This window comes from Aulonocara sp. 'chitande type north' Nkhata Bay, linkage group LG11, assembly GCF_057382095.1.
Source record: "Aulonocara sp. 'chitande type north' Nkhata Bay isolate Kocher_YH1m ecotype deep benthic linkage group LG11, A_spYH_male_GT1.1, whole genome shotgun sequence".
Classification (NCBI taxonomy): domain Eukaryota; kingdom Metazoa; phylum Chordata; class Actinopteri; order Cichliformes; family Cichlidae; genus Aulonocara; species Aulonocara sp. 'chitande type north' Nkhata Bay.
In genome coordinates, this window is record NC_141354.1 from 28692863 (window position 1) to 28714698 (window position 21836).

General features: G+C 42.0%; 2 protein-coding genes across 5 annotated transcripts in view; both read right to left on the reverse strand.

Moving 5' to 3' along the window:
* Positions 1–200: 200 nt before the first annotated feature.
* Positions 201–8516, reverse strand: nmt2 (N-myristoyltransferase 2). Of its 2 annotated transcripts, none has more exons than XM_086311815.1 (12): positions 8170–8516; positions 7738–7852; positions 6927–7068; positions 6358–6476; positions 6180–6271; positions 5977–6093; positions 5695–5865; positions 5139–5247; positions 4873–5043; positions 4622–4789; positions 3109–3246; positions 201–2688 (listed from the first exon to the last, which is right to left on the reverse strand). In XM_086311815.1, the coding sequence occupies exons 1-12, from the start codon at positions 8280–8282 to the stop codon at positions 2668–2670; spliced, it is 1476 nt and encodes a 491-aa protein (XP_086167941.1). In that variant the 5' UTR covers positions 8283–8516; the 3' UTR covers positions 201–2667. The 2 variants fall into 2 exon arrangements, with proteins under 2 accessions (XP_086167941.1, XP_086167940.1); XM_086311814.1 differs by having other exon boundaries at positions 7738–7855.
* Positions 8517–10849: 2333 nt separating this feature from the next.
* Positions 10850–21836, reverse strand: part of fam171a1 (family with sequence similarity 171 member A1) — a 59852-nt gene continuing 48865 nt past the window's right edge. For all 3 annotated transcript variants that reach the window (XM_086311820.1, XM_086311818.1, XM_086311817.1), the window contains 5 exons: positions 21042–21218; positions 17125–17241; positions 16871–16985; positions 16166–16283; positions 10850–14182 (listed from right to left, as the gene is read on the reverse strand). In XM_086311820.1, coding sequence (XP_086167946.1) covers positions 12605–14182; positions 16166–16283; positions 16871–16985; positions 17125–17241; positions 21042–21218 — 2105 coding nt within the window. In that variant the 3' untranslated portion in view covers positions 10850–12604. The remainder of the gene's footprint in view (positions 14183–16165; positions 16284–16870; positions 16986–17124; positions 17242–21041; positions 21219–21836) is intronic.

The window sequence follows — 21836 nt, forward strand, 5'->3', positions numbered from 1 at the left end:
AAACAAAATATCAGCTCCATTACTTATTTCTAATAAAATTAGTATTAATAAATAGAAAAGATCCCAGCCTGATGGTGGAATTGAACTGAGGACCTTTTTGCTGTGAGGCAATAGTGCTAACCACTGTGGTGCCTGAATTACAAATACTTAAATTCAAAATATGTGCTGTGAAAAAGTGTTTCCTGCAGTGCGTCACAAAGGAGTCATGACTCGTGTTCCTTTTTAAAGTGAGTTTATTCAATCAAATATCCATGCTGGTATAGCCGACGTGTGTTGAAACAGATTGTTATTTGCATGGGGTCATGTCTAAATGATGCTGGTACAAGTTCTTCAGCTTTTTCACAGCTTACAATGGAATCGAATAAAAATATTGTTCTTCAGTTAGAGAAAGCTTTATGACATTTCAAAAGTACACCCTCCCTCACCCCACCTCCAAACCTTAAAAAAACCAAAAAAACCAAAAAACAACCTTTAAATAAGGCAGGTACTTCTGACAGAGTTCTCGCTAAAGGGCGTGGCTAGAAACATTGATGCTATAAATCAATGCAGCAGCGAAACAGACATGCTCACAGTTCATTCAGACAGCTGCAAGCAACACATCTGTGACACAGCAACATCCATGAGGCACACAGCTTTGACCCAGCGACCCACTCTCAGTTAAATTAATGCCAGGAACACGTTTGTAGAAGATAACGTCATTCAACCTTTAAGTGATTTTTAAAAAGAACAACAACATCTTTGAGCCCTGAAGCACCAACAGGACAAATATTTATCCTCTTCTGGCTAATCTATAAAGGGATGATTAGAAAAGTACATCAAATATTAACAATAAAGTCATTAAAATAAAAAGCAGCCTCTTTACCTTGCAAGTTACGCAGAGCCCCGTGAACATTAAGGAACTAGAACATTTAAATTAACCAGCAGCTCCACCACAGACAAAAAAATAAAACAGTTTTATCAAAGATCCTCATCCAGCTCTTAAATCACAAATCTGACAGTGATGTTTGTTTTAAATACTGAAAAGGAGGAAAGAAATGATGTAAGACATTAAAAAAAAGAAAAAGAAGGTACAGTTATAAATATCACAACCGTTTCACGCACTTAGCTGCACAACACATGTAGAAAAAAAAGAAACATACACAAAATACAGTATCATTAAAAAAAATAAACCCAGAGAAGTCAATGAAAGCGGATCTGGAGGAGAGGACACTTCAAGCTGATGCCACTGCACCCGTGATTAAACAAGTCCTTTGTTTAATAAGCACAGAGCAGTTTATCCACTGCTGTGGGTGGCAGTGACCAAAGTAACAGAAGATGTGCCCTGTTTGCTTTAACCGCTGCTGAACAGAGTCCTTCCATAGTAAATAAACCTCATTTTTTTTAAACCTGGCTCTAAACAGAAACTTTAAATTTTTTTGTATAAAATCGAAGTTTTTCCCCACGTTCACCGGCGTCATTCTCACTGCCCTGCTTATGCACTGACCAGACCAGCTCCTATTACTTCTAACTGAACAGCTTTACTAACTGGACAGCACACCACTGACATGCAAACAACCCTACGCTTGGGTTTGTTACTACAAAGAGTGTACAACCAAACATGTTGTTTTAATGTATTAAAAAACGCCAGCTCTAGAAACGGTTTTATAAGGTGAAAACTGCGCCCGTCTTTCATAAAAAAAAACATGGCTGTTCAGATTCTAGGGCAATCCCATCTGATTTGAAACGAGGACCCATTTATTTTGTATGTTTAAGAACGGAGTAATTGTGCTTCGTCTCTGCAATACATTCATTAAAAAAAATAAACAAACCCCCAAACACTTTGAACAAACTCGGTGACTTCTAAGCTACTCATGAGGAGAATACTTTGGATCAGCCCTCCCAAACCCCTCAAACTCACACTACACAAATAAATATGATCTGCCTTTAAATGTACAATTAACTACCATATGCTCTTTAACAAAGCACATGTATATCAATGCACCAGTGGGATGAATCCTTTTTTCCTCCCTCTCAGTGTTTGCAGTTTGTCATTTTAAAAGTTAAGATCAGCATTTCTAATTCTACTGAGGCCCAAAACAGCCAGCAGAGACACTCGACTGACCGCACTGATATGAAACTGGAGCAAAAATAAGTGCAGCAGGAGCAGAAAGGAGGAGAAGAAAGGGGTTTGGGAACAGTAACTGTATGGACAGGATAAATAAAATTACAACAGTTGTTAATTATGTCAGGTCTTGCTTGCTTAGTTGATTATCATTTACATAGTTCCACGTAAGTAAAGTTAAATGACGTGCCGGTCCATTGGTGTCTACTGAGGAAGAAGAACTTAAAACAGAATACACAATGTCAAGGCATCCTCGAGTGTCAGACCGGTGTGTGTGTGTTTTAAACGTGAGCGCTTATGTCAGGAGCGTTGTGTCGTATGAGTATCTCAGGCATAGCATGACTTCACATTCAGGATGTTGGATGGTTTAAGAGTTTTCACCTCCGGGTGAACTGAGAATGTTTTTGATGATACAAGTGCCGAGTGAAAGCTCCACTCGGGCGCTAGGTTGGATTTACTGTCGCAGTTCTCATTGTCTAGCTCGGGCCACCTGCGTGTCCAGGTAAGGTATTTCCAGAGATCGCTGAGAGCCTCCCGAGTTTATGCAGCTGCCGTGAAGAGAGCTGCTACTGAAGGACCAGGCCAACCTGAAACACACAGATCAAACTTTTTATGATCATAGGCTAGCAAAGCAATTGCAAATCATCACCCTCTACCTCCGTGCTTGACTGCTGGTATGAGGTGTTTGCACTGATAAACTCCACTTTGGTCTAATTTGTCAAAAGGACATTGTTCCAAAAGTCCTGTGTTTTTTCCCAATCAAAACTAGGCTTCCATGATCTAAGGCATACTCAATCATGTCAGAGGATTTCTCCTTATCAGGCCTCTGTGGATTTGCTTCAAAGCTATAGACTTATTTGACTGTGAAGCTTGCACAATCAGGCACAAGAAGCAGCTCTACTGAGATCTGAACCAAAGACTATTTCCACTTTTTCCACTAATTGTCATGGAGTCTTATCACAGGATGCTGACCAATAGTTGGTGTGTGATTACCACCTGAGACTGACCTTATCAGGGTCCATAGGGGGACATTTCCAGTTGTAGAGGTAATACTGCAGATTTCCATCTCCTATCCCAAACTTGAGCTTCTCCAGAAACACCTTATTCTCCATTAGGTCCAAGGCATTGAACACATCAAAACCTTTCTGTTAAACACAAAGAACAAACACCATGATAACTAACACAGCAGCAAGAAAATTATCAAAAGTATCTGGGGAAACCCTGCTCTCAGTTTGCGTTTGTATGCAGAGCTCAGAGTAGCCTTGCCAGCTGGTTGACACCAGGCCCGTACTACGAAGCAGCAGGATTTTAGCTTATCCCAGTAACCTTGGGGGTTACCCCTGAGTTTTCTGCACTATGAAAGTGGTTCACTTCTTCTCGGGGTACATCGCCATAGTAACTTGTGCTGCAAACCTAACCTGAGTTATATTCCAGTTATATTGCCTACTGACTGATCAAGTCTTGTGAAAATAGCTTCACCATTCATTTTATTAGTAATAAATACAGTTTATTTCGTTCAATTTTATTTCTTGAGTTTTTTTAATCAATAATATCATGAATATAATCTGGACACCCATTTCTACTTGACTTCATATCAGTCGCAGGTAGCCTAAGTCTACATTTGAATTTTGTTTTTGTGTTTGTTCTTTACATGCTCTTAGACTATTCAACACCATGGAGGGTGCAGCTGAAAAAAAACAAAACAAAATAAAGCAAAACAAAAAACAAGACCACGATATGCAAATCTGAACACTGGACTACTTGATTATAACCCATCAGATTCTCGTGTTTCTTAATGGTAAAGTTGTGATATTAGTAAGTCTGTTAACTCACACAACTGGCATTTTTGTCAGCTTTTCTTTCTGCCATCAAAATAGGCTAAACTTTGTTTTTCCTCTCACACCCCTGACTTTTCTGCAGAAGCTGTGTCACCTGCATTCTCTATTGTGTGTAGCCTCTTCATATTTTCTAATATTACAGTTTACTCTTCATTTGTAAAATCAGACACTCAGCTTCCGGTACAATAAAAAGTTTGACTGGTCAGATGTCCTTGTATCTAGATCCAGAAACTCTGAATCAACTTGAGTGCTGATGTTAGAGGAAGTGACTTGAGATAATAGAAAACTACCATGGAACTTGGTTCTCAGCACAGAGCCCTGCTCTGGCCTCAAATAAATAAAGATCAGACCGGGTCAGTCTCTCTCACTTTTATCCTCTACTGCACAAGTAAAATGTTGGATCATACTCTCACTCCTCATCTATCTAACCAAACATCACTGACTCCCAATGATTTATAAGGCTTTGCGTTAAAAAAGAAAAAGAAAAAAAAAAGTACATAAACCATCTTGGTATTCATAAAATAAAATATCTATCCATCTATATAATCAGTCTGGTCTGTATTGTGCCATTTTTTCCTCCTCACACGTGCGTCTTCTTGTTGCTGTTTATGTTTATGTCACTGATCTCATCAGCTGTTGTCTTTGGTACTGGCAAGTGTTTAAAAGCAGAAAGTAAGATTACCAGTTTGGCCAGGATCAGTGCATCATTCATTAAGTCCAGTAGCGGGGTTTGTGTATGAATGTTGTAAAAAGAGTAAGCAGCCTTCAGGCTCCTATGGAGAGGGTGATGCATCACAGTCGAGGGCAAAGTGTAGAAACTAGTGAAATCTGTGAGAATGCCACCAGCACCCTGAGGGAAATAAAAACAAGAACAATGTCACTTTAAGTGCAGAAGAGCCATCAACATCAGGCTGCAAATCTGAATCCACACACCTCTACTACATATGTGTCAATTATGTTGTCCTGTGGTAAGAACCAGTGAGCCACCTCCTCCTCTCCCATAGAAGGAGCAAGTTGGAAACGTCTCAAGTATCTCTGTAGCAGTTCAGTAACCTGACCGACGTCGCGCCTTTCCATCGGCCGCAGACCTGGAGTCTTGGTGCTCTGCACAGGGTGGAGAGAGCAAAATGAAAATCTCTAAGAGTTCCTGCTATCAAGAGGAACAGCGAGATGCAGGACTTATGAGTGTAAGTGTTTACATCTGGTAGTCTGTAGAGTTTCATGGTTCTTTGCAGGGTCATGTTTCTGCTCAGATGGGAAAATTTAACTTCCACAAGCTTTCTAGGGTTCAAAGAGCGGTGCCAGTACCTGGGGATAAAAAATACCCAAAAAAACAAAACAGGAGACCAAGATTAAAAAGAAAAAAGGAGTGCTTCCTGAATTCAAAACACTTCCACTAGATGTGCTCTTTAGAAGAGATACGTATAAGCTAACATATCAAAAAACAAACAAACACCAGGGCACTCTGTTTCATTAAAAAATTAAAATGCTTATATTCTCATGGCACTGAATGGCTGAATCTTTCTAGTGTTGTTCCACCAATAGCAAACCTATGGTTAAGAGTGGAAAACTTGACCAGTAAAGTACTGGTGGAGTTTTACTGGTGGAAAAGATTCAGAGTAGACTCAATTTTCTCCCATCAGAGCTTTAAGTTAAATATGACCATGCCATGAGTATAAAGGTATTTTAATTTTATATGAAAAGAGAGTGCCTTGTTTTATATATTTTAACATGTGTGACTAGTGAATAACATACCTGCATGTAGACACGGGTTTAGGCAGCACAACTCCAGCGGTGTATACGGCCTGAAATATTCCTTCTAAGTTCACTCTCCTTGTTATCTCTCTGATGAGCACAGGAGCAACGCGCTTTGAACGCAGCTTCTTATGAACACACAGGAAGTTGATTTCTACCATCCTCTTCAGCCTGGAGCCACAAGCGAGAAAAGAAAAGAAACAAAAGGATGGATTGAATGAGTAAAACACTTTCCCCATCACTGCTGTTCTCAAATGCATACAATAAGTAATGAACACTCACGTATCATAGACTCGTATATCTGCAGGGATGGCACTGATGAAGCCAACGAGCTTCTTATTTGAAGACACTCTCACTCCGCAATGCCACTGTGGTAACCAGCCAGGTGGACGTAAAGCCCTGAGAGGGGAAAAAATCTTTTTATTATAACCGCATACATTTAAAGCTACTGTACTGCATCATGTGATAAACATGAAGAAGCTTACCATTTAAGAAAGTTTGGAGAATAATCAAATCTGAACATGTTATCATCATCCTCCACATAATTTTCATTTAACAACGTGTACAATTCCTTCAGCTGCAAAAGAGCGTGACAATAAATCATTCTGTTTTGATTAATCTGATTAATCTCATTGGTGTATTTTGAACAAAGACTGCACTTACAACATCTGCATTACTGAGATCCAAAGTGTCCCACATAAAGCCTTGAGGTAAAGAATATGGCTCCTGTCTGATGTTCTCTTTGTCAGCCTCAATTGGCCCGTGACTCGTCACAACTTCATCTACAAAAATAGCACAGCCTTTTGTCAAAGGTTTGCAACTGTTTTCCAATCACCACACTTCCACGGGACCTCATAAAACTCCATGTCCTTAAACTGTGAGCAATGCACAAAACCGCTGATGGCATCAGACTTTATATAAATCTGCTGCTGTTTGTCCTGCGTCGACCCCCACAGCCTGTGGCTGCACAAAGGCCTGACTCGTTGGGTCATGGCTGTTATGGAAACAGCTTGATCTAATGCTGCTGAGCATGCCCAGTGGGAATGCATGGACCCCTACTGTACATTGCAGCTGACATGTTTCTAAGATACTGGCCTAAATCAGCAGACTGAGGAGATAAAACCAGCAGATGGCGCTGGTGCAGAAAGAAAAATAATTTCTGTTGACAGAGGAAATAATACCAATTTAAACAGGAGTGCAGTTCATTTAAATGAATTTAACTAAGTACTTACTTAATTTTGGGACAGGCTGAGTATCCCAGAACTGGTACTTGTGCTTGGCTGCCTCATCTATACTCTTTGCTGGACCCTGGCAGGAAAGCAGCTCCATAGCTCTTTGGATGTCCTGCAGCTTCTGGATGGGCAGCCCAGGGTTCTGATTTAAAGCGGGCACACATACACAGATTACTTAATGTCTGTATCACTCAACCAAACACTGGATGCTTTAAATAATCTAAATGTAGACGAGAGGCAACATCAGAGTGCATGCAAATAAACAGTCTTATAGTCATGTTTACACAGGTCTTTTCCTACACACTATACTCCCACTGAGCAAGAGAAACCGGATTAATCATGTCACTGTATAAATGATTGATGAAGTCAATGATCTTTAAATTATAAATGCAAAAACCCAAATATGACAGTCCCTGTCATTAAATCATTTGGTTAAGCTTGATTTGCTTTCTTCATCCGATCAGAACATCAGTCTGGATGTAGTTATTGTTTATTTTTCTAAAGCAGCATGCAGTATGTAGAAATCTCACAGCTGGCTAAAAGTTTGTGATATATCCTTTTAGCAAAATAAACTACCTCATTCTAGAACCTCATTACAGAATACAAACAGGGAGCATGCCAAGGCTGGAAAAACCTTACTGACCATGACACATTGACGGCAAACAAGCTGAATTCTGGGTTGTTGCTTTCCCTTTTCTTACCCCTCCTCTTTTATTTTCAGGATATTAAAAGAACCTTGTTTTGTATTGTATCCCCTGCCCTAAAAAAGGGTGTGTGCACTCTTTTCACTGGGTCATCATCACCATCACACCTTGATCTCCTGAGAGTCCGAGGCAGAGTCAGACTTGGCTCCCCCCGAGCTTGGCTTCTCTTTCTTCCTCTTCTGCTTCTTCTTCTTCCTCTTGGCCCCCAGCTCTCCCCCTGGACTGCTACAGACATGAAAACAAACGATGAGGATGGATGCTGGCTAGACCCGCACACAGAGCTAACGTTAGCTACCATAGCAACGAATGACAGCTCAGCTACTTAACGTTAGCTAGCTAGCGGTTTGTCTTAATGGTTGCCCGCCATGTCATTCAGTCGGAGAGCTTTAAAGAGGTCACAACGTTATAAACAGTTCAAGACGGCCTGTGTTTGCTGTCTGCTAATACTAGCAGGCTCACTGCCTTAGCCGCTCACAAGCAGGCTGTCTGGAATATCATTACTGCGTTTCCCCGAGCCGACTGGACAGGCCACCCCTCACCCTTGCATATGCTCATTCTCCTCCTCGTTGTCTCCGTCTATCCCGCAGGTGTCCTGGTCGTCCAGCTCCAGGCTCTGCTGACTGGCTGCGGATTCACTGTCCTCCGCCATCATAAAAATGTTTTAAAAATATAGTCAGCCACCGTTTAACAGAGCTAACGGGGAGCGGGCGAGAGATGGAAAAAACAAAGAAAATGTCGAAGGAAATCGCGCCGCCTAGAGGCCAAAGGCGGGAACTCAGACCTGAGCTGCTGCCTTTAACATGAAGCCAAGTGGTACCCAAACTAGACTTTTACCTTATTTCAAACATATAGCCATTTAAATGTTATAGACACTTTAGACACTTGTTTCTGATACTGAGAGGGAAAATAAATACATATTACAAATTACAGGTAATAAAAAAAAAGACAAAAATCTAAAATTATTTTTTTAAATAAGAAAATACAAAGTAAAAATAAATTGTCAGTTTTTTAAAACTAGATACTGGGATATCTGCTGGACTATCAGCAAGTGTGTTCTAAATTCATACTATCAATGAGAAAAACACGTGAAAAGTAGCACTTTTTGCTACTTCAACATTTTTAAACACATTTAAATTAGGTAAACAAAACCATCCTGGAAAAGAATTGATGATGTAGCAGAAGAAACAAAAAGCCTAAAGGTTACAATTAAATAAAAATACCTGTTTAAATGTACAAAAATATAACAACTCTGCGCTGCATAAGGCATGTTTTAGACAGCAACTTCGGGGATTTGATATCATTTAGGATTATTCAGTTTTCTTATATCAAATACATATAAAAACACACAGATCCCGATCAGTTACTTAAGTTAATCTAATTAATCCGTTAATAAAAACCATCCTCAGTGAGTCTGGGAGTGTTGGTGTCCTTATGGAAGGCTGTAGTCAGGACCATGGAGGTATAACTGATATGTTTTTGTAGATATCTGACCTATCTGAAAATAAAGATGAGAAATGTTTTTACCATTGTATGTTCTCAAGCTTTATAATGATAAGTACTACAAATAAATTTGTTTTAAAAAAAATGGTGAAAATTACCCTCAGAAAGGACATTAATTTACGCTCAACGGCGATTTTGTTAGGTACACCTACTCTGTAATGCAAATATCTAATGGCAGCGGTTTGGTGCAATTAGGAATGCAAGCATGATCAAGATGACCTGCTGAAGTTCAAGCCGAACATCAGAATAGAGAAGAAAAGTGATTTAAGTGAATCTGACACCGGGAACCACCCTGTGTGTAAACAGGCTGGTCTAGACAGGTCAATTTAACAGTTTCTTTAAAAAAAACTGGCAATTTTCTGGGATTTTTCTCCACACAACCATCTCTATAGAGTTTACAGAGAATGGTCGAGTGAGCGGCAGCTTTCTGGATGAAGAGGCCAGAGGTCATAGCCAGATTGCTTTGAGTTGATAGCAACTCAAATAACCACTCGTTATGACCAAGATATGCAGAAGCACAGAAGCAGAAGACCACACAGTCAGCTAAAAACAAAAAAAGTGAGTATACAGTCCAACACTGGACAACAGAAGATTGGGAGACGTTGCCTAGTGAGTCTTGATTTCTGCTGCAACATAGATGGTAATGACGTAATTTGGAGTAAACACCACAAAAGCATCGAGCCATCCTGATTCTACGGTTCAGGCTGGTAGTGTAAAGGTGTGCGGGACATCTTCTTGGAAGCCGTTGTGCACCTTAATACAAAGATCATATCGTCAAACAATGGTGTAACCGGAGATTCCCATCATGGATATGCAGCCACCTGAAAGCAAAAAGGGCTCCCAGCTGATTCTAGCAAGGTGTACCCAATAAAGTGGCCCATATGAATACATTTTAACTACTATCTGGATTAGCGTATAAAGAGATATAGAGGTTTAATTTTGCAAACAGATGCACACTCAGTTAATTCCAGTTTGGCTGTTTATTCAGAATAACAGGCTTCAAATATAATGCAAGCATCTGATTTACACACTCAAAGATACTGTATTGCTCATCCACCCTAAAAGGGGAGATTGCTGTGTGGGAAACTAAAAGAGAAAAGGCCATTCATAACACAAAGACACACATTATTTTGATAAGGCAGAGGTAAGGAAAGACTATACACACTCTGTAATATGGCTGCTTTGTCTATGTGAACCTTGACTGGATGCATGTTGATCAGTCAGCATCACCTCAGCCGCCACTGCAAAACACATTTCAGACAAACGTTCACCCACAAAACACAAAAATAAGAAAATGCACTGAAACGACCTGCAGTGTAGTTTCACATATCCAGTGCCACACACACACACACACATGCACGCACGCACACACATAAAAAACAAAACATCTTTAACTGCTTACTCTGAGGGAGACTGAACTCTTGCTGATTACTGTAGAGGATTTTACGATTGCAGCAGCTGGTAGACATTTTCTGAGATGTCTGCAGTGTAGCTTGTTATACGCTAGTGCTGAGGAAAGTTTACTGCATGCTTTCTTTCACAAGCAGGAGAGAAAGTAAGGGCTGAGGTAGGAAGGAGGGGGAGGGCGGACGAAGGCAAAAGGAGGTGAGAAATAAATAAGGTAATCAGTTGCTGTAGAGTCAGGCTATTCAAAGGCACTTGGATCGTGGGTGAGTGGTTCAAATGGAGGTGAAACACAGCAAGCAAATACAGTTTGCATTTCAGGTGAAAGGTTATCGAGCGTTTGCTTTTATAGCTTGAACGTTAAGGTGGGTACGGAGGAAAAGCCCTTAACATATTTAAAAGAAAGAAAAAAAAATAGCCTATTCTCAGATAAAATACTTCATGTTTGGCAATTAAAATTATGATTAAAATTACAAAAAAAAAAGGCATCAAGCAGCCATATAAAAGTTATGCATAGCCTTCAAAGCAAAACATAAAAAATACACCAGTCAGTGGTTCAACAGTTACAAAACCCTTCATACCAATATCCCTCACAACTAATTTGGGTGGCTTTGAAGTGGTATTACATCCTTACCCACCAGCATAGCGGTGTGTCACATTATCTGATTATGCTACAGAGCAGATAGTGGTTAAACCTCCTCAGTCCAGAAACCTTATCTCCCACAAAGCCTTCTGATGGGCTAGATTAAACTCTAGCAACATACCACCAACCGTTCAAAGTAAATCCCTCGAACACGGCTGCCCCGTTTTGCACAGATGTTTCATAATCTCAGACATCAGTCAGTGTGAACAAACCGGGGTTATAACCTTCAAACGAGTGTTGCTGCATGTTACTAGATTAAGCTAATGGACTGAGGACAATATGGCTCAAGAAAGAAAGTTTTTTGTAGTCTCGGATTTTCCATGAACCACCCATCGACTGCTTCTACTACAGTTCATTTATGCTTGCAAGGCTATTTATTAAAAAGGCATATATTTGTTGTGCATAAAATATCCTAATTTCGTGCCTCCAGCGTCTTTATGTCTCCCCTCAGGCAATGTGTTCGCCACGCCTGACGAGTGGTCTGTTTATGTAGTGTTTCATGAAAAGTGAAGTACAACAGTGGTCATTAAGAGTCCAGCAGAAGTGTTCATTTCTCAACCAGATGGGCTCCCAGTGCTAAAGTATTGATTCAGTGCTATATTAAGAACAAACGGCTTCAATTTAAACACATATATCCTTCATGTTGTGGTCTGAGCAGAGGAGGAGTTGTGGTTAACGGGCAGATTTACACTCTTCCAAGTCTGTTTCAAAGCAGAACCGACATGCACTTGTGTTTCCTGATCATTTTTCCTCCTCCTAGTACCTTTCCTTCTCCACATAGTGCCTGAAAAGATGCTGCCTCTGAAAGTGAAGTGTATTGAAAAGTGGAGGAAATAAATCACAGTTGCACTCCCCAGAATGGATGCATTCAGCCACATTAGTGGACAGGATTACCACTGAGCATGCCTCTAATGTGACTTTGTGAGTTGCCTAGCTCACTAGAAAATGCTCAAAACAGCAATAATAAGAACACGATGACACTTTAACCTCAACAACACCACTTCTGCTTGGATCAGGACACCTCATTCTTTGAGCATGAGTTGGAGGGGTGGGGTACAGCTCTCTTGGCAACACACAAATCCAGTTTTTAGCGGCAATGCTGTGCAGTGTGGTTATGCTTTTTTATCGTTGCTTTATGGCACGCATACTGAGACTCTCTCCCATGTCTGAAATGTTAAATATTTAGCGTGCTTCTCATTTCAACTTGAAGATCAGTTTTCACTGAGATTTTATGATTAAACCTTACTTAACTTTGCTCAACATCTTGTTAACTTTGATAAATTTTTCCCAGAAGGGGAAAGAGATTGTTTAATTAACGCTGATTTTTTTTTTTTTTAAACAGCATGGCAACTTAAAAAAAGCCTTAAACTGGCATTCTACTTCAAACAGACTTGAAAAATGTGAATCTTTCCTTTGTCATCTGTGAATCATTTGAGGTTGAAGGCCAGCAGGGGTCGCTCCTCCCTCCTTTGCCAGGGGCTTTTCTTCTCCTCTTCTGCATCATCGTGTGCTGCGTCCTCATCCGGAGACACTGACAGCAGCGCGTGATCAGTCCTGAAAGTCACTCCCTCTGGAGTTGGCAGGGGCGGAGGAGAAGTAGGGGATGCAGAGGAAAGTGAGGGTGGCTCCTCCTGTATTTGTACTCCCTCAGCTGTTTTACCCACTGCATCCCCCTGCCCCTGATCCACTCTGTTACTCTCTCCTTTGTCTGACAAGACAGGTCCAGATTTGCTGCCCTTGTGGGTGCACTTCTCCTCCTCACAGCCTCCCACATTCAGATCATCCACAAACACCAGCTGAGTGTAGGCCGAGGCTGGCGTCGCCCCCTTTGATCTGTCTTTCTCAATCCCCCTTTCCTCCTGCTCAGCATCTCTCCCCCTGCGCCCCGCTCTCGGCTCGTTCAGGTCCACACCCGAGTCCAGACTGGCATCGTTACAACTGCCATGCCTCCCTTGACGGCTGCTACCTTGCTGACCTCCTGCACTAGGTGTGCTGTTGTTGTTGTTGTGGCACCCTGCCCGCTGGAGATCGATGTAGGAGTGGCGAATGTGAGCATTGGAGCGTCCATCCAGGGAGACAAACCAGGCTCGTGGGTGAGGCAGAGGCTTCCCTCCTCTCAGCTCCATTAAAGTCTTTTCAGCCAGCAAGGTGTCCTCGCTGTTTATTTCCACAAGACCCGACTCCCCGAGAGCTCCTGGAATAGACAGAGACTCTGACAGGCCTGAGATACCCTCGCCTTTACCCTGCTTTTTTGGACCTGGGTCGCAGTCAGTGGGGGTTTGCCCCAGGGGCTGCTGGGAATGTGAGGCATTGAGCTCAGCCTGGATGGTCTCTAAGTCACTCTGCTGGTCAGTCTGCAGCAGGAGCGCCTGACCAGACAGAGGGTGCTCCCCAGGCAGCCGCATGTAGTGTGCTGGGATTACAAGTGTGGGTCGCACTCTTGAGTAGCCTTCCCCTCCACTCAGCAGATCTACAGAGCCGCAGCAGAGCAGCTGGCCTGGCCGGGAGAGCAACTGGGGACTGGGCCGCTCCAGGTGGTCCACAGACCGGGACAGAAGGTGGTCAGCAGCCCTGCACTCACCTCCCTCCCCTCTGCTGGGGGAGTGCGGAGGAGATGAAGGGGAGATGCAATCAATAATCCCAACACTGCTAAGCTGTGTAGCTGACACTTGACCATGATTAGTGGATGACAACGCATCTGAAATCTGGTTGCTAGATGAACAGAAGGAGGTGTATGATTGACGGTAGCCCCTCTCTGTCCCCGATGATAGAGCAGCCCTCAGTTGAAACGTCTCTACAGACTGTCGGTAGTCTCGGCTGCGAGGCGTCAGATTGCCCAGAGATGATCCGTGGTGGCTGTTGTTGCCGAGAGAGGAGCGGCTGTGTTTGTTTTGATGGATAAGGCTGTGTTGACGTTGATTGTCTCGGTGCTCATATGAGGAAGGCTTGAGCATCGGAGTGGTCATGTCAGGCTCAGTCCCCGTGGAAACAAGCTCCAGCTGCACCTGAAGGCAACAACAAAATTCAGGTGTGAGAATGTTTTTAAATACCATCACATGAAGCAAACCATAACAAACACTGTAGTTTAATTTCAAACACGTAGAGTGCTATAGTGTGAGTAATTCATGTGTTTGGTCCCATCTTGGTGTTCTTTTGTGTTAAGAAGGGTGAAGGAGGTGTGTTGTTATCCATAAAAACAGCCTTTTGATTGGTTGAAAAATCAAAATGAGGGGAAAAGCATAAACATGGCTGCAGCTGACAATTTTTAACATTTTGAAACACTCAGGTTCACTTTATTACAAAGAAGTTCTTTGTTATTATGACTCCTGTCTTCTCTGCTCCAGGGGCCAAGTTAAAGGACCAACCACACAAACGCAGCTACAGCACAATGATCTCCACAGCAAAGCTCTGCACAGGACCAACAAACAACCATGCAGTGCACTTAAGGAGCACAGGTTAGCATCGATACACGTTTTCCTTCCTAGGGGCAAGCTATGAGCAAGTCAGGTATATTGAGCCTAAAGCCAGAGCTTTCAGTTTTTACCCATCTAAATCCCCATAGCAACATGTGCTGAACCAGGTACCAAGGTCTTTTCCCCCCTCTTTTTCATGGGCCACATATTACTGCCTTTCCCTCCATCGACAAGCTGTAAAAATGATAAACTGATGTAGATTCTATGTTCTATAGAGGTGTGAAAAAGTGTTTACCCCCTCCCTGATTTCCCTTTTTTGTGTTTGGCACACTTAAATGTTTCAGATCATCAAACAAATTTAAATATTAGACAAAGATGACACAAGTAAACACAAAATGCAGTTTCTAAGTGAAGGAGTTGATTATGAAGTGGGGAAAAAAGTCCAAGAAGTGATTGCCCCCAAAACCTAATAACTAGTTGGGCCAGTGTCAGTGTTGTTTCTCATCGGTTTCTTTAAATCGTACCGTAATGTGTTACATTTTGAAATCGTTTAGCCCGCTTCACTTTGTCAGGTTCTATCTGAGCGATTTCTTAATTTAACAGGTCTGACAGTAATCAGGCTTTTTATTGAAACTCAACTCAGCTTTCAAAATCACAGTGGATTTATGATTTAACTACAAGGACAATTACTTTTTCACGCAGGACCAGACAGGTTTGGATAAATTTTCTGCCTTAATCAATGAAATCATCATTTAAAAACTGCATTTTACTCGGGTTCTCTTTGTCTAATTCTAAAAAAATTGTGTGATGATCTGAAACACTGGCAAATATGCAGGGGGCAAACACTTTATACACCACTGTATATATGAAAACTGTTGAGTCACGCATTCCCACAGTAATTAATGAAGGTATAATAGTTAGTTTAACACTGCTGAACTACAGGTAACAGAATACAAGTTATTTGTAGGTTGTCTGTGAAGGTTCTCAGTCATCCAGGTCATGACTGAGAAGTCCAGACGCTTATTTGTAGGTTATTTATCCCGAGGAAACAGCGCATGTTAACCTAATATGATGTAATGTCATGATTAATGTAATGCAATTTCCTCATTTTATAAGGCTATTAGACAGAATCAGTTTAAGGTTTGGCGCTCTAACTTGCAGCTATTTCACATTAGAAATAACCAGAGTTAACAGAGTGGTGAAATAAATATATTTACTAATTAACTAAAGAGTAATTTTAGCAGATTTTTCCTAATACATTAAATAAATAAATAATTAATGTGTCCAGCTGAGGTAGGCTACACACAATCAGTCTTTTTGTGCAGAATAAGAGTGAAATAATGTATCAGACACCCTGTTTTAATGTAGCGCAGCCTGATCCTGAAGTAGAAAGCCTGGGTGTACAAAGACAGCAAATGCAAAGAAAGCCTGGCTATGCAATACGTCCTTTACTAAATATTCAATATTTTGGATGTTCTCTAAACGACTTTGGTGTTTTCTATTTCCAACACCTTTAAACAGTCATTAATGTGCAAACTCCTTAAACTGTGCCATCTGATCACTGAGCAAACACACCTCATTGCTGATGAGGTTAAGGTGAGACATGGACGTGGCTTGGTCCCTCTTACTGCTGTCCAGTCCAGAGGACAGCGTGAGCTTGCGGTGAGACCCTCGTGGCTTTAAACATCGACGTCTGGGTGAACACAGACAAAGAGCACGTTTAATCTTTAAAATCGGAATAATTACACACAAATGTTTCTAATGGTGAAAAATACATCCCTGACTTTTTGTTGGAACAAGTTGAGACTGGACAAGAGCATTTGTGAGGGTTTTATATTTACTGTGTAGCGCAGCTGCCCGGGTCCAGATTGTTTACATTTGATCAACATAAAAACTATATTACTGCCATGTGACTTACTCTGGAGAACTTTTATTAGTACAGGGCTTTGTTTTCTGGTACTGTTATCACAACTGAAGAAATAATAAACGTGTAAACCTAGGCAGACAGAAGGATGACAGATGGTGCTGGATTCAATAAAAAAGGAATGTATTGTTAATGTTCAGTTAAATGTGGCATACAAACACCCCAGCTCTTGAGAGGAGATAAGCCCAAGCTGTCCTGTCGGCCTGCTAAGGTAAATTTTGGAACAATAACGGAGAAATAAATCCCAAGCAGCAGTACACATGTTCTAGCTACAGACTGACATCATCTTCACTAATTTAGATACTAATCTGGAAACTCCTGCTATAGTCTGTGTAAAGGCAAAGTGTTTCACACACCTGCAGTAGTACAGCAGGAGGCAGAGCAGACAGAGCAGGATGAGAGCCATGCCTCCCAGTATGGCCAACAGAAACACAGTGTGGTACGTGCTGATGTCCTTTGCAACCATTGGACCTGTTACAAAGACATGTGTTGAAGCACCAGAGAAAAAGCTTTTTGGTGGAAGTCTGCAGTCAAGTAAACCACATAAATGACAGAACAAAAATATGTGTTTTGCGAAGTAAATTTAATTTGTGTCTATGGATTTTCTTACCGGTGTGTAGAGACGACATGGCGGCCACCCAATACCCCAGCTGAGGAACAATGTAGGTTAGACTGAGCTGGTTTCCCTCCCTCTGCACCTGAGCCCAGCTGCTCTTTATCCAGATACCTAAAGACACACAAAAGAAATCACAGTATGTGGAAACAAACTTTGTAAAGGTTACTCTGTGAGGACTGGCTGCAGCAACTGCTCACCTGCCTCCCCTAATTATGTAAAGACGGGGCTCGATGGAGTTAAGACAGCTAATCTCTTAATGTGTTAGGAGTAAATTATTTATGCTCAAGATCTTAGCCAAATGATAGCCGTTTGGATAAACCAGTAGATTTAATTACAGTATTTCACTCTGAAATATTTGTTCAAACATAAGAGTAAAAGTTTTACAAGTTGGTAGTGAGACCTATAATGTAGGGCAGGGGTGGGCAACTCCAGGCCTCGAGGGCCAGTGTCCTGCAGGTTTTAGATATGTCCTTGATCCAACACAGCTGATTACCATGGCTAAATGACCTCCTCAACATGTCCTGAAGTTCTCCAGAGGCCTGCTAATGAACTAATCATGTGATTCAGGTGTGTTGACCCAGGGTGAGATCTAAAACCTGCAGGATACCGACCCTCAAGGCCTGGAGTTGCCCACCCCTGATGTATGGTTTGGACATGGTGACACTGGCAGAAAAGGCAGCAGGTGGAGCTGGAAGTGGCAGAGCTGAAGCTGGAAGTGGCAGAGCTGAAGCTGAAGACTGGGATTAAAAGAGTAGTGTGTATTGGATCAAGGACACATCTAAAACCTGCACCGGCCCTCGAGGCCTGGAGTTCGACACCTGTGCACTGTGGTGATGCTAAAGGGAACGGCTAAAAGGTGACCAAACACACCTCTTCTTTGACTAAAATCAACATTTGATGATGAAGCTTTATAATGAACTGTCTAGTTAGCAGTGTATGTGTCTGGTGGAACAGATTCAAAATAATAGTTTGAAGTGCCACCTATACGCACAGCTTAATGTCTTCTACTGACTTGTGACTTTCTTTGCCCTCCCCAAAGCTGCAGATACTCTGATTAACGACTCAAATGTCTGCCCTGACCTGTTCTAGAGACGGCAGTGTTTTGGTAGTACTTAACTCTCCCACAAGGAGGCAACATGTAGATAACAGTGTTACCCTATGAGCAGTGTACACTGAGTACAATAGCGGCTCTCCGCATAGCCAGAATGGAAAACCACTACAAAGCTAGAGGCATTGACTGATTGGCTCCCAGTAAATCTGCTTCAAGAGGAAAACACTGTGTTGTGCCTTTACACTTCCGATCCTCAGGCTCTCAGGGCTAACGCGGTGAGACCTACTTTGTTTCTATGTTTATACAAAGTTATATAACATCAAGTGGTTAGGAATATGCATCATGTTTAATAAAAGGAGGAAACAAAAGGGTAAAGAGGATATTCAAAGAGGAAAGGCAAATATACAAGAGATGCTGACGGGGGGAAACATCACAAGCAGAGGAAACGAGGGGATAAACAGGAGGAGTGGAAAGAGAGATAAGGGAACAGGCACAAGAAACAGAAGAGAAATGAGAGCGAGGCTGTGTGACTCAGCACCACACACACACACACACACACACACACACACACACACACACACACACACACACACACACACACACACACACACACACCACTGTGCCCAGCCCTGCCCAGATTCACCCAGGTCCCTCTCTGAATCCTTTCCACAGGGGAGTCCTCTCTGTGTGGCTGACCTGTTTCATAGCTACAAACGACGGACCTGTTCCCACGCTTCGGTACAATACAGCACTGACAGACAGCAGGGCAGCTACTCAGACGCAAGGCAAACATTTATAAAGTCAATACAGCCCATATATTACTTCTGCTTCTCGCCCATTCACACAAAGCCAACATGTCCAGCCGCAGAGAGTGGTCGGCTGATCTGAGCGAGCGGCGCTTATTTGCATCGTCAGACTCCCGACTCGCACACCCAGGTGAACATGATCTGTTTGTGTATGACATCAGTCCTCCCCATGCCTGCTTGACATCAAACAATACATGACATGTTGCCAGTTGCACAAGTGAAACAGGTTTCCCTCTCTCTCTCTCTGTGTTCATGCCTCCTCCATGCGAGCACTTCATAAACAATACTAGCGTCTTTGTGAGGCTGCCATCCTCAGCCTGAAGTCTTCCACCGCAGGCACCAGATGGATTTCAAACTTCTTTTTGTCTGTTTATCATCTTCAGTTTAACACTCACACACATTTCACCCACTAAATGCTCAGTGAAGAAACTCAATCAGGAGATGGGCCGGTCTGTTGTGTTACTTATTTGGAGGGTTGCTAAGGAACATGAGATGTAGCCTGGAGAGGGGTCCGGGAACGGCTTCTTGTTGTTGAAATACTCGCAGCTACAGGCTGTGAGGAGGATACAAGTGTGTGTGTGTGTGTTCATTCAGCTTTAATGAAAGCCCTTTTTATAAGCCCTGCATGTTGATACTTTAGGCGCTTTAAAACAGACTCCTGAGATCCTGAAACTATCACAGGAGCCAATGTGGATCTGTTTTTTTAATCAATGTAACACTCTGACGTACGATTACAGTTCAGATGAAAACTGCACAGCACAGACAGGGAATAACGTTGAACTAATGAAGGAGAAATTCAAAATACTTGCCATTCAAATGTTTTATTTTCTTTCTATCCATTCATCTGCCCATCTAGAGCTCACTAAACACTTCTAGTAGCAATCTTTAGACACTGTTTGGCCAAATAAATCAGAGCTCTAAAATGTTTATTGTGAAATGACTGTAGCATGAATGTAGTACACATATCATGACACGTGGGAAGTACGACATTTTTAGGATTTTAATCCAATTGTGAGATATCAGTAATAGTGATGAATTAACCAAGAAATATGCCCAGCCAGGAGTTCCCCTCAACTCCACAAGTTTCAGTATCTTTCAGTTCACGATTTTGTTTTTCAGGACTGGAAATTTACGACTTTGTTTTCCCACCCTTGCTGCTTTAATCAGTCCTTTTTCCAGCCATAGCAGACTGCTACAAGCACAGCAACAAACAACAGTGATAATATAATTAGGTGGAGAACAAACTGACACATTTAACAGCTGAAAACCAACGCTGTCCTCAGAAAACAGAGCTTAAAGGAGAGTTAATATTAAACAGAATTGCACCTTCAAAATGATAATTTCATGAATGTCTACATAACATTTGCTAATACACTAGTCTTCTGATTAATAGGTGGTATGTCAATCTTATGTGTGTTTACAGCTTTTCCCCAAATAATTCCAGTGGGTCCTAACAAAGCTTTTTCCTGCTGATGAGAGGAAGCAGTGGATCTGTTGAGACACTAATGTTCATGCAGAAGGAGGTTTTGTAGTGCAGACACGTCTGAGTCAACTGATGATCGAATCACTGTCTTTAAGTGGAGCCTCTCTGAGAGGAACTGGGTGTGTCACAGTGCAGGACGACTGACAACAAAGATTTAAGATCGCAGGAGTAAATCAGAGCGCCGAGAGAGATTTGAAATGTCTCCGCTGCATGAGCCAACACCGCAGGGCTTTTAGCTATTGTTCAGTTCAAGATTTAACTGAGCACGAGCAGATTATGGATCCACAGTCCAAACTTGTGATGTGAAGAGATTAATGTGTAGCTGTATGTTGGCAATTTTTATGATCGTATGAATAATTCTATTCATCGCTCTGATACACAGCCACAAATTATGACCTGGCTGCACCATGTGAGCATGCACGTGGTTTGTGTTAGTGCTTGTAATGTGCTCTTTTCACAAATAATTGCAGGTCTCATATAAACAGAAGTAAAGCCTTCAGAGTTAAAAACTTCCTGAACTTAAATGTAGAAAGTCAGAAAAGCTTACGTGTGAGTTTCTGTTAATACATACCTAAGCGCGGGTCAAATCTCCAAGTAGGGAGGTGATCATTTTCCTTCAGGCCACTGTCAGGCGGGAGGGGCACAGAGAAGGTGATTGGCCCAGTCACCTGCAGCTCCACTCCATCGCCGGCCAACAGGTGAACAGAGATGGCTGCGACAGGAGTCAACTCGAACGTCTTCTCCGTGCCTGTGAGAGTGCAAACACGAGGACGTGAGAGAGAAAAATGCAGGGAAAAGGAAAGGGAGCGGGAGTAAGGTGCACAGGAGGGGAAGCGGAGAAAGGAGCAGACAGTGGGGGAGGTAACGTAAAACAGCTCAGATAAAGGAGGGCTGTCAGAGGAAGACAGACAGGAAAGAAAACAAGCGAAAGACAGGAAAGAAGGAAACTGGGTGGAGGGCGGAAAAAAACTTGAAGACTGAGGATGGAAAGTGTCACAAAGCCGCCTCGAGGAAGAAGGTACGCTCTGTCGGGGGAGACAGCTTTGAAGGGGTATTCAAGTCACATGAAAAAAAAAAAGGGGGGACACACACAAAAAAACGTATGAGTCTGTTGCATGGTTTTAAGGATTATGATGTTGATGTGTCAGCTCATATTTTTTTATAAACAAATACATTTATGAGATCGTTGTTTATCATTTTTCTGGCTGAGTTGTGAACAAAAACATTGCCAGAGTCTGTCTTCTGGATGTTATGATAAGACCATTTCTAATTATCCATATTTTTGTATTATGTTAAAAAATAAGCCTTGTTTGCACATATTGATGAACATGTTTGTCATCACTCGTATTATAGGCCAGTGTAGTCC